General features: G+C 36.9%; 1 protein-coding gene across 1 annotated transcript in view; it reads right to left on the minus strand.

The window, feature by feature from the left end:
* Positions 1 to 13,866, minus strand: part of DTNBP1 (dystrobrevin binding protein 1) — a 121,700-nt gene that overhangs the window by 94,052 nt on the left and 13,782 nt on the right. Inside the window, exon 4 of the mRNA XM_027603922.2 lies at positions 9,377 to 9,437. Within this exon, the coding sequence (XP_027459723.1) occupies positions 9,377 to 9,437 (61 nt within the window). The remainder of the gene's footprint in view (positions 1 to 9,376; positions 9,438 to 13,866) is intronic.

Raw genomic sequence — 13,866 nt, forward strand, 5'->3', positions numbered from 1 at the left:
CAACAAAAGAACTAAACTCAGAGAGGTTAAAAGACGCCTGGTTTCCTTACGGTGTCCCCCAGTTCACACACCTCCCCACTGCTTTCCAGCCCACACTGGAGAGAAGACCACGTCACCTCTCCTGGACAAGCTTCTGCTGAGCTGGAGAGGTGACACCAAGCTTTACTCAAGCTGCACTGCTCATTAATTTTGTATACTTAAAAATGCCTATTGCCAACCAGTTTTATAAAGATGCCTAAGAGTAGTTTAAGAAACGCTGAGCAATGCTAACATATCTGGCTGTGCCATAATGAGGAAATTAAGGCTTGACACAAGGATCTGCATTCATAAAATTCATCTGTACAAACGTCTACTGACCACTCCCTGTCTGCCAGGCTCTGTTTAGGCTACGGACATGTAACGGTGAACGAAACAAAACAAATCCTGCCCATTTCGTGTTTATATCCTCGCAGCAGTCTCCCAAATTCTCTTAGCTTCAGTTTTTAAACTCTAAAAAAGAAAAAATAATTTCTATATCACAAGGGCTGATTTGAGGATAAATAAAATCTATTTTTGCTGATATATGATGTATTTTTTTATAGTCAGTTAAATCTTAACTACCCTGGTTAATTAAGTTATTTTGAAAAATCGAGAACAATTTTTGATATTAACCATTTCTTACTGAAAATTAAAGTGCAATATCAGTATTATAACAACTGCAATCTAGTTCATGACTTCCACAAAACTGAAAATTATACTCTCAATACAGGATAGAAGAAGCATACACAGAAAAATATAAGAATACATTAAAATGCCATTTATATTTAAAAGAATGAGAGACTGAACGGATTCTCAGAATCATTATCGATAATTATGCAATAATATTAAAAACATTTTGAGCATTTTCCATGTGCCAAGCCTGTGCTAAGCAATTTATATATATTACCTTGTTCAGACCACTTCTACCACCTCCATTTTACAGATGAAGACCCTAAGGTGTAATGAAGTTATCTCTCTTTCCCAAGGGCTACAGTGGACTGAGATCAATCCCACGGAATTTGACACTCAAGTCCAGGCCCTCAATCAGTATTCTAGGGATTGTGCTACAGGGGTGTGTAAAAGGAAGAAGTGAGAAGCTAGCAGAAGAAAATGTTCTAAAACACTATACTTAAACTTTACTTAATGATAAGAAATGATCTATCACAAAAAGGCCAATTTTTCCGCCTCTAAATAAACAATTGTGAATAAAGCCAGCAAACACCAGGAAATCAAATTTAAGCAGTTAAGACAAACCCACGGTGCTTCATTCCAAAATTCCTTCTGGTGGACACTGCAGCAGGAGCATGAAGACAAAAGAAAATGAATACCAAACTCAACAGTTCAATGCTTTGGGGTACTTAATTTCATGTGATTTCCAAACAACTTTGTATGGTAAGCAGGGTAGATGTGGTTATGCCATTTTATAGACGAAACTAGCAACAGAGAAACTAAGTTAAATGCTAGAACACATACAGGAATTCAGCAAAGTGGCAGGGTATAAAATGAATGCACAGAAATCAGTTGCATTTCTACACACTAACAATGAGACAGAAGAAAGAGAAGTAAGGAATTGATCCCATTTACAATTGTACCAACACCAGAAGATACCTAGGAATAAACTTAACCAAAGAGGCAAAGGATCTGTACTCTGAAAACTATAGAACACTCATGAAAGAAATTGAAGAACAAAGAAATGGAGAAATGTTCCATGTTCATGGACTGGAAGAACAAATATTGTTGAAATGTCTATGCTACCCAGAGCAATCTATACATTTAATGCAATCCCTATCAAAATACCATCAACATTTTTCGCAGAGCTGGAACAAATAATCCTAAAATTTGTATGGAACCAGAAAAGATCCTGAATAGCCAAAGTAAAGTTGAAAAAGAAAACCAAAGCTAGAGGCATCACAGTTCTGGACTTCAAGTTCTATTACAAAGCTGTAATCATCAAGACAGTATGGTACTGGCACAAAAACAGACATAAAGATCAATGGAACAGAACAGAGAACTCAGAAATGGACCCTGAACTCTATGGTCAACTCATCTTCAACAAAGCAGGAAAGACTATCCAGTGGAAAAAAGTCTCTTCAATGAGTGGTATTGGGGAAATTGGACAGGCACATGCAGAAGAATGAAACTGGACCATTTCCTTACACCATATACAAAAATAGACTCAAAATGGATGAAAGACCTAAACGTCAGACAGGAAATCATCAAAATCCTTGAGAACACAGGCAGCAACCGCTATGACCTCGGCCTCAGTAACTGCTTGCTAGACACATCTCCAAAGGCAAGGGAAACAAAGGCAAAAACGAACTATTGGGACTTCATCAAGATAAATAGCTTTTGCACAGCAAAGGGAACAGTCAACAAAATCAAAACACAACCGACAGAATGGGAGAAGGTATTTGCAAATGACATATCAGATAAAGGGCTGTATCCAAAATCTATAAAGAACTTACCAAACTCAACACCCAAAGAACAAATAATCCAGTCAAGAAATGGGAAGACATGAACAGACATTTCTGCAAAGACGACATTCAAATGGCCAACAGACACGTGAAAAAGTGCTCAACATCACTTGGCTTCAGGGAAATCCAAATCAAAACCTCAATGAGATACCACCCCACACCAGTCAGAATGGCAAAAATTAACAAGTCAGGAAACGACAGATGTTGGCGAGGATGCAGAGAAAGGGGAATCCTCCTACACTGTTGGTGGGAATGCAAGCTGGTGCAGCCACTCTGGAGAACAGTATGGAAGTCCCTAAAAAAGTTGAAAACAGAGCTACCCTATGACCCAGCAATTGCACTATTAGGTGTGTACCCCAAAGATACAAATGTAGTGATCCAAAAAGGTACGTGAATCCCAGTGTTTACAGGAGCAATGTCCACAATAGCCAAACTATGGAAAGAGCCCAGATGTCCCCTGACAGATGAATGGATGAAGATGTGGTATATATATATATACAATGGAATAGTACTCAGTCATCAAAAAAATGAAATCTTGCCATTTGCAACAACATGGTTGGAACTAGAGGGTATTATACTAAGTGAAACACGTCAGAGAAAGACAATTATCATATGATCTCACTCGTGGAATTTAAGAAACAAAACAGAGGATCACAGAGGAAGGGAGAAAAAAGTAAAACAAGATGAAATCAGAGAGGGAGACAAACCATAAGACTCTTAATCATAGGAAACAATCTGAGGGCTGCTGGAGGGGAGGGGTTGAGGGCATGGGGTAACTTGGTGACGGGCATTAAGGAGGGCATGAGATGTAATGAGCATTCAGTGTTATATACAAGTGATGAACTGCTGAACTCTACCTCTGAAACTATCAGTACACTATATGTTAATTGAATTTAAACAAAAAAAACAAAAATTTTAAAAAAGATTTTTCAGGTACGTGTGCACACACGAGAGAGAGAGAAAGAGAGAGCGCGCGAGTGGGCGCACTAGCCAGCATGTGCACGCTGGGGAAAGGGGCTGAAGGAGAGGGAGAGGGAAAGAGGGTCTTAAGCAAATTCCACGCTGAGCGTGGAGCCCGATGCAGGGCTTGATCTGACAGGCAGCAACCTCAGGACCCTGAGATCACAATCTGAGCTGAAACCAAGAGTCAGACGCTTAACCAACTGTGCTACCCAGGCACCCCTAAATTTTCATTTTAAAGCTGAGTACTGTATTTCTGGAAAGCAACAGTGGCACTTTTGATAAGATGTGGATCTTAAAATAACTCTATGAATAAATTTAAGATCCCCAAATAGCATAAACTCAACAACATATCTTACAAGAAATTCTTTCTCCTATATATTTTATTATAAAATACTTCTTACAATCAAAAGAATATTTGTTAAAGCTCCTCTACAGGATACGGTCTTCACTGAACACTGTGGGACTCATCCATGCTGATTCACACAGTTGCAGTTCACTAATTTTCACTGCTGTATGGTATTTGATTTTATGAATAACACTGTAATTTATTCTGTAGATGGGACTGTGTGACTGTCTAAAGTTTCAAAAAACCTGCTCAAACATTCTGGTACAAATCTCCTGCTGCACACGTGCAAGTTTCACAAATGAGTTACAGATGCATCCGAGGTACTGCTCTCATCTGACAAGAGTGGCTCAACGGGACTTGGGGTCATCAGACCGCCCCAGTCTAGCTACCTCTGACTTCAAGTAGCATCATCTGTACTATGTAATAAATACCTTGGCAACATTACCAGAGGGAAGTATGTGCCACACCAGTATTATCAGGGGAAAGCTTGAGATGCAATGCTCTGGAGATATCCCCCGGAGCACAGCTGCTGTTGGAGAGGTACCTCCAACTTCAACTCCTACTTAATGCCAATGCGTGTTTTCTTTTTTTTTTTTAATTTTTTAAAAAGATTTTCTTTATTTGACAGAGAGAGAGAGAGAGAGAGAGAGAGAGAGCACGAGTAGGGGGAGTGGCAGGCAGAGGGAGAGGGAGAAGCAGGCTCCCCACTGAGCAGGGAACCTGATGCAGGACTTGATTCCAGGACCCTAGGATCATGACCTGAGCTGAAGGCAGACGCTTAACTGAGCCAGCCAGGTGCCCCACCAATATGTTTTCTAATGCATTTGTGGCAATGGACGTAACTCCCTGGTTCTAGCTGCTCCTCATCAGGTTTTTTCCCAGGGAAGAAACCAAAACAGTCCTCTGCAAAATGACCATCCGCACAGAAACTCAAGTCTTAAATTTCTGATAATCTAATGATTATAAATCTGTGGTTTCAACGTGTATTTCTTTGATTTCTAATCATCTTGAAACACATTTTCATGTTTATTGGCCACTCCTATTTTTTCTCCTATAAAAAGCCTGGTCATATCTTTTGCTCCCTTCTGCCCTCTTTTTATTGGTTTGTATATGCTGCTCATACTTCCTGAACACTTGTGTCCTCTGTTTTATCAACTGCTTAACTTTTTTGTGGTGTTGTTTAATGAGTAGAAGCCCTGATAAAAACTATCAATATTTTTGATTGGTGCTTTTTATGCCTTCCTTAAGAAATCTTTCTCTACTCTGAGGTCTTAAAGGTCTTCCACTGTTTCCCAAAAGATGTCATTTCCCTTTCACATTCAACTCTGAGGGAGCCAAAATGTGAATCAAGTTCTTCATCTACTCTTATTCAATATTATACTGGAGGTTCTACCCAGTGTAAAAAGACATGATGGAGAGATGGAAGTTGTACACATTAGGAGGGAAGAAATTAAAACCTACCATCTACACAAAAGAATTCCCACACCCAAATACAAATTATTAGAAATGAGGATTTAGGGGCTCCTGGGTGGCTCAGTTGGTTAAGTGTCTGCCTTCAGCTCAAGTCAATGATCCTGGGGTCCTGGGATCGAGCTCCAAGTCGGGCTCCCTACTCAGCTGGGAGCCTGCTTCTCCCTCTCCCTCCCTCTGCCCCTCCCTTCTGCTCATGCTCTCTCCCTCTCTCTCAAGTAGATAAATAAAATCTTAAAAAAAGAAAAGAAAAGAAAGAGGATTTAGCAAGATGGTTGAATATGGGATCAATGCACTGCAAGTCAAATACTGCAGGTTTTGGCAGATATCAGGACAAAGAAGTTATCTTCTACAAAAACCTGCTAAATCATTTTACTCTAAATAGATACTTAATTTTATTGAATTTCTACATTTGATTATATTATATTGTACAACTGGTCCACTGTATTTTCTGCAACTCATGATCATATATTTTTCTCCTTTAATATGTTAATGCAGTCAATTGCATTTAAAAGACCCCTAAGGTTGGGGTGCCTGGGTGGCTCAGTCAGTTAAGTGTTCGATTCTTGATTTGGGCTCAGGTCATGATCTCAGGGTCATGAGACTGAGCCCTGAGTCAGGCTCTATGCTGGGTATGGAGCCTAAGATTCTCTCTGCACCTCTCCCCCCAACCACTTTCTCTCTCTCTCTTAAAAAAAAAAAAGATCTCTAATGTCAACTTTTCAATCCTGGAATAACCCTACTGTACAGTATTTTGTTTTTTAGGCACTGCTGGGTTTGCCAACACAACCATGCACTGCAGAATGTCTCCTTGGCAGAAGGCCTTCTATCATCCAGCACTCACAGGACATACACATAACAATACAAGGTTCTGGCTAATATTATATAAGAAAACTTTATATTTAAGCTTGATACACATTTTAAAACAATGTGAAAGAAGATTCTCAAATTATATTTCAAATACAATTGTCAGCATATCACAATCATGGGACAGTATGAGGAGCACACCCATAAAGGAGATGCAGGCCTTGCATGTTGCTAGTGTTGAGGGGCCCCATCACTGCACATAAGCAACTGTTCATTATAAACCAATACGTTCAAGGTTTTGGTAATCAGAAAAACTATGCCTTGAGCACTTTACACCCTAACAGACTGCTACTCACGGGTAGACATTTTGCTGGTTTTAAATATACTTAGGCGAGTTGGTTGAGGGTTTGGGGTTGACACATAACACAAGTTAGGTGAGAGATGATGACTTTATTTTGTTTATAATTTTTATATCTACACTCATGAATGAGCCTGGACTTCAATGTCACTTTCTCATACTTCCCTTGTTGGGTTTCATTATGAGCTGGGCACAGTTTCCTCTTTTTTCATTTGCTGCAAAAGTCTGCCTAACACTGAAATGGTGGATTCCCTGAAAGTCTGATAGTAATCTCCTATCTAACTCTGCAGACCTGCTGCTTTCTTAAGCAGAAAAAATTTTTAATCACTAACTACAATTTCTTTAGTGACCATAATACTATTTAGGATTTGAATTGCTTCTAGAATTGGTTTTGGTAAAAATTTCTAGGATTTTTGCCATTTCATCTAACTTTTCAAATTTGTCAGAACTGTTCATAAACTCTTAATCTGGCTCTGTGCAGTAACTGGTTACATTCCCTTCAATTCTTAAATTTTTCAATACTTTTCCTTTTTTGAGCCATAAATATTCATAATATTATTTCCAAACATACAGAATCTTCAAAATTGTTTTCCTGAATTAACTTTCAGCTTCATTTGCAGTGAGATCAGAGAATATTCTGTATGACTTCACTTACATGAAATTTGTTGAGGATTGCTTTATGCCTCAGTACCTGGTCAATTTTTACATGTTCCAAAAATATGCTTTAAGGAACCTGTATTTTATATTTGCTGGGACAGTATTCTACATTTGTCCATCCAGTGAAGTTTGTTAATCACATTATTTAAATCTCCTATATCCATACTTATTTTACCTGTTTTTTTTTTTCCCTCTCAATTAAGAGGAATGTATTAAAATTCTCCCATTTTGATTATGGATTTATCTGGTTTTTTCCTTGTAATTCTATTTATCTTTTGTATATTGATCTTCTCCTACATTGTCTTTCCCTCATTCTTTCTAGAACATTTATTAGATAAGTTGACCCATATGAAACTCTAACTTTACAGATCAAAATTAGACTAACACTGGTCATCTCATTTGGTTCAACCTGAAGATCTTCTAGAACTATTCTCTGTTAACTCGTCTTTCATATTTTCCACTTATCTCAGAGATTCCTTCTACATCACTATGTTCTTTCTTCACTTGTATATAATTGCTGTTGAAGCACACCCTTGGGGGGTTTTTAATGTCAGTAACTTTCTAAAGTCATGTTTGATAAAATCTTATTCCTTACTCATTTTTTAATTCATCTTTTATCTCTATAACTTTGCATTTACCTATTTAATAGTCTGTATCCAATGGTGCAATACCTAATGTCCTTTGTAGGTCTAAATTTTAATCTTTGGTTCTGGTGCCCCTCAAACTTTTGATAATATATTCCTTTGTGTGTTTGTTAATTTTTTTAGAGGGGTAGTAGAAAATTAATCTGTAGAAATACTGAGGGGCCCAGGTTTACATAATTTTATCCACGTAGCATTTGTGTTTGTTTCTGCTGGGTGTCAAAGAACAAAGTCATTTGTGGTTCTTTCATTCTTAATTCAGTGGTTCCTCAGTCGTGCATGAAGTATAAATTTGAGCCCCACACTGAACTGAGACCAAGGCGACAGTAAATAAATCTAGAAAGGGGACTGTATTTATTCCAAGTTGTTATGAAGACAGAGAGGTTTCCATGTTACCTCTTTTTATAGATAGGGAGCTTTTTCCTTCCTACCTTCAGGTAGGGATGCAGCTACTTCAAAGATTCAAGAGCTCTGTGCAGAAGACTTCAGATCCAGTTCCCCACAAAGTCTCCTTTCTCCATAAATCTTGAAAGCTTTTATTTTAGTATTTTACCCCAGCTTCCACAGGATTCTTTTAACCACTCTGATTTCAGTTCCCTGTTCTTTTTTTATTTTGTTTTCTTCTTTTTTTTTGGCCCTTTAGGATCTCCTGTAGTTTTTGTGAGCCTAATGCATTAAATAATTTTTAAAAAATCTATCCAGCATTTAAGTGTTTTATAGCTACAGAGCTTTTCAAAGTACCTGGTCTGCCTTACTACCAGAAACCTACATTCCCCCTTTTCAGTAATTTCTAAGAGAAACACTAATGTCTAACTTTCATCACATGTATTACTCAACTCTATATGTAACTGTTACAGCTGCACTGATTTAGGTAAGTGATAAAGTCAGTTTAAATTAATTAAAAGTCAGAATCACAGAAGTATTTTTAGAAAGAAGTTTGATTGACATCAATAGCACAGAGTATTCGATCGTGGCTAATAAAGCTTTCAGTACATGTACCGAATACTTTTAATTACAAGTCACTTGTATTCATTATACACTCTACACATACTGCTAAAAAATAGTTTCTCCTTCATGAGAGACGATGGACTCTGAAAAACAAACTGAGGGTTCTAGAGGGCAGGGGGTGGGGGGATGGGTTAGCCTGGTGCTGGGTATTAAAGAGGGCATGCTCTGCATGGAGCACTGGGTTTTATGCACAAACAATGAATCATGGAACACTACATCACAAACTAATGATGTAATGTATGGTGATTAACATAACAATAAAAAATTTAAAGAAAAATAGTTTGTTCTTCTGAGTGAACTGAGGATGACCCCTGAAACATTTACATTTATTTGTTAAGCAAATTAATGACTTTAGGCATCTCAAATTCAAAACATTGTACCTAGATGAGCCAGATATTTACCTGTGACTTGAGAATAAAACTCATAAACTCTCTAAATCCTAACTAATCTTAGGCTTAGTTTAGAGAAATTACAAAAATGTAATTGAGGGAGTTTCATAATCAACTACTAAATTCAACTGCAGATATCCTGTAAAATATTTTAATGTAGTCCCAAATGTAATTCCTTAAAAACTAGCCTTTAGCACTGCAAACAGATATTGTTCCCACAAGTATAAGATTAGCCAGTTCTTTACCTCTCCAGCACTTGCACATTCCTTGGCTCTTCTGTGAAGTGCAGCCCATGTATCTTCATACCTAAAAAAAGCAAAAAATAATTCAAAATGCAAACCACACATTAAAAAAAAATACCATCTAAAACTGAAACCTGGAACATCCTATGGTGCCCTAAGAAAAAAAAAAATAACTCAAAAATAATGGGGACATGTCACAAGGACATAGGAGAAACTTGAAGGGGCTTCCAATGGCCAAACCTGGGACAATCTGAGCAACAAAATAAATAATGGTAGTGATGGGTTATAACTTAAGGGCTAAAACAAACATCCACGAGTTCACAGTGATTTAAATAAACAACTGAACAAATGAATGGGGGAGAAGGGGGGAATTCTCCTATAGAATTCCAATTAATAATTGTAGAAAAAATGATTAAAATATCACCACTTGGTAAACACGACAATCATTGTTTCAGGCAAGAATTCTAATAGATGTTAAAATTAGTGAGGGAAATTATGAAGAGAAACAACATATTTATTACATAGTCTCAAATATCTCCTTAAATTAAAAAGGGGGAAACAGTACAGCAGTGTAGAAACCGGGAAGACACTTCCCTAACCACGTGATCCACAGTAATGAAACATATAAACATCATGTGTCTATTATGTGATGCCCTGAGGATACACCATTGCCTTTCTGGTATTCTTGCCAAAAAAAACCACTGACTTTAATCACGAGGGGGGGGGGGGAAGGCATGTAAACCCAAATTGAGGGGCATTTTGCAAAACAGTAATTTGAAAAATAACAAAAAAGTACTCTTCAAAAATGTCAAGGTTATGAAAAACAAAGATTCGGGAACTGTTCCAGATTAATGGAGATGAAGGAGGTACGGTGACTAAATATAACCTATGATTCTAGATTGGATTCCGGTCCCAAAATAAGGACATTAATGGGATAGCTGATGAAATCTGAATGAGGTCTGTAGGTTATGGAGCAGGGTTAATTTCCTGGTTTTCATAATTGTACTCTTACACAAAATCTTCAAAATACGCAAAGCATTAATTGACAGAACTGAAGGGAGAAATAAACCGTTCTCCAATAACAGAGACTTCATACTCCACTCTCAATAATGAATGGTTAAAATGACCAGACAAAAGATAAACAAGGACCTGAACACCACAATAAACCAACTAGATAGAAGAGATATATACTCTACCCAACAACAGCAGAATACACATTCTTCTCAAGTGCACATGGGAGATTTTCCAGGATAGATCATCTGCTGGGCCACAGATTAACACGCAATAGATTTTTTAAAGGGGGTAAATGAGAAATCTCTGAACCTTTTGCTCAATTTTGCTAACCTAAGCCTGAACTAAAAAAGTCTATATATTTTTTTAAACAAAAAGAGGGAGAGATATCATATGAAGTATCTTTTTCTGACCACAATGGGATGAAGTTTGAAATCAACAACAAAAGGAAAACTGGAAAATTCACAAATTTGTGGAAATTAAACAAATACTTTGAAATAATCAATGCATCAAAGAAAAAATAAGGGTAATCAGAGAATATTAAGAGATGAATGAAAATAAAACCACTACATACCAAAACTTATGGGACTCAGGAAAATAGGGCTTTGAGTGAAATTTATAACTATAAATACCTTACATTTAAACAGAAGAAAGATCTCAAATCAACAGCCTAACTTCCACAACTTAAGGAAGTAGAAAAAGAACAAACTGAACCCAAAGCTAGCAGAAGGAAGAAAAAAATAAACATTAGGGCAGAAAAATAAAATAGAAAATAAATATATTGGAAAAATCAATGAAACCAAAAATTGGTTCTTCAGAGAGGCTAACAAAATTAAGTCTTTAAGTGGACTAAGGAAAAAAAAGAGAAGACTCAAAATTAGAAACAAAAGCGGGGACATTACCAATTTTACAGGAATAAAAAGGATTATGAGAGTACTATGAGTAACTGTACACCAAAAAATTAGATATCCAGATGAAACAGACAAATTCCAGGGCGCCTGGGTGGCTCAGTTGGTTGGGCGTCTGCCTTTGGCTCAGGTCATGATCCCAGGGTCCTGGGATCGTGCTCCACTTAGGGCTCCCTGCTCAGCAGGGAGTCTGTTCCTCCCCCTCCCTCATCTTCTGTCCCTCCCCCCCAACTTGTGCTCACATGCATGCTCTCTCAAGTGAATAAATAAAATCTTCAAAAATAATAATAAAAAGAAATAGACAAATTCCTAGAAAAACAAAACCTACCAAGACTGAATCCCAAAGAAATCGAAAATCTGATAACTAGTAAGGAGACTGCATCTGTCATTGAAAATCTCACTCCTGAACAATAATAAATCAAAGAAGAAATTAAACAGGAAATAAAAATGTATTTTGAAACAAAATGACAATGGAAATACAACATACCAAAACTTATGGAATACAGTTTTAAAAGGGAAGTTCATAACAAATGCCTATGTTAAGAAGAAAGATCCCAAATAAACAACCTAACTACACTTTAAGAAACTAGGGGAAAAAAAAAACAACTGATGCCAACATTAGCAGAAGGAAGGAAATAAAAAAGATTAGAGAAAAAATAAATGAAATGGAGAATAGGAAAACAATAGAAAAGATTAACCAAACTAAAAGTTGATTCTGTGAAAAGACAAAACACAACTGACAAAACTTTAGCTAGACTAACCACAGAAAAAAAGAGGACCCAAATCAAAATTACAAATGGAAAAGAAGACATTATAATTGACACCACAAAATACAAAGGATTGTAACAGGCTGTTATGAACAACTATACACCAACAAATTGGACAACCTAGAGGAAATGGAAAAATTCTTAGAAACATACAGACTACCAAAATGGAATGAGGAAGAAACAAAAAGTTTGAATAACAATTACCAGTAAGGAGATTGAATCAGTAATCAAAAATCTCCCAATGAAGGAAAGCCAGGATGAGATGCCTTCACTGGTGAATTTTACCAAACATCTCAAGAAGAATTAATGACAATCATTCTCAAACTCTTCCAAAAAATGAAGAGGAACACTCCCAAACTCATTTTAGGAGGCTAGTAGACTCTGCAACCAAAGCCAGTAAAGGACAATATCAGAAAAGAAAAACTACAGACCAATATTCCTGATGAATATAGATGCAAAAACTCTCAATAAAATACTAGCAAGTCAAATTCAGCAGCACATTAAAAGAATCATTCACCATGATCAAGTGGGATTTATATCTGGGATGAAAGGATGATTCAACATCAGTAAATCAAGGTGATGCACATTTATAGAAAGACCAAAAAAAAAGTCCTTTGAGAGAAAAGGCATCTAACAAAATTCAACATCTGCTCATGATAAAAAAAAAATCTTAAATTAAGTATAAAAGGAGCATAACTCAACATAATAAAAGCCTTATATAAGCTCACGGCTAACACCATACTCAATGGTGAAACTTTGAAAGTTTTTCTGGTGCCCAATCTCACCACTCCTTTTTTTTGTTTGTTTTTTTAGATTTTATTTATTTATTTGACAGAGAGAGACACAGCGAGAGAGGGAACACAAGCAGGGGAGTGGGAGAGGGAGAAGCTGGCCTTCCGCCGAGCAGGGAGTCTGATGTGGGGCTCGATCCCAGTACCCTGGGATCATGACTTGAGCCGAAGGCAGACGCTTAACGACTGAGCTACCCAGGCGCCCCCCAATCTCACCACTCCTATTCAACACAGTAGTAAGAACTCCTTGCCAGAGCAGAGAAGAAAATGAAATAAAAGGCATCAGAAGTGGAAAGGAAGTAGAACTATCTCTATCTGCAGATGATGTAATTTTATACATAGAAAATCCTGAAGACTCCACAAGAAAAAGAACTGTTAGATCTAATCAACAAACACAATAAAGCTGAAGGACACAAAATTAACATACAAAAATCGGTAGCATGTCTATAAACTAACAATAAATTATGTGAAAAATAAAACGATCCCATTTACAATAGCATCGAAAACAATAAAATAGTTGGGAATCACCGTAACCCAGAAGCGGAAAGATCTCTACTCTGAAAGTTGTAAGACAATGATTTAAGAAATCGAAGATGAAAAATAAATAGAAAGGTATCCCACATTCATGGACTGGAAGAATATTGTTAAAACGTCAATATTACCAAAAACCATCCATATATTCAATGCAATCCCTATCAAGATTCCAGTGGCTTTTTTTTTTTTTTTAACAGAAGTACAAAAACCCATCTAAAATTTATATGGAACTACAAAGACCCCAAATAGCCAAAGCAATCCTAATAAACAAGAATAAAGAGTGAGGCATCACATTTTCAGATTTCAAGCTATACCACAGAGCTACAGTAATCCAAACAGTATGAAACTGGCATAAAAATGAATAGATCAATGGAACAGAATAGAAAGTCCAGAATAACCTAAGCATATGTGGTCAACTAACATTTGACAAGGGAGCCAAGAATACTCACTGGAAAAGAGAGTCTCTTCAATAAATGGTTCTG

This window comes from Zalophus californianus, chromosome 7 (genome assembly GCF_009762305.2).
Source record: "Zalophus californianus isolate mZalCal1 chromosome 7, mZalCal1.pri.v2, whole genome shotgun sequence".
Taxonomy (NCBI): domain Eukaryota; kingdom Metazoa; phylum Chordata; class Mammalia; order Carnivora; family Otariidae; genus Zalophus; species Zalophus californianus.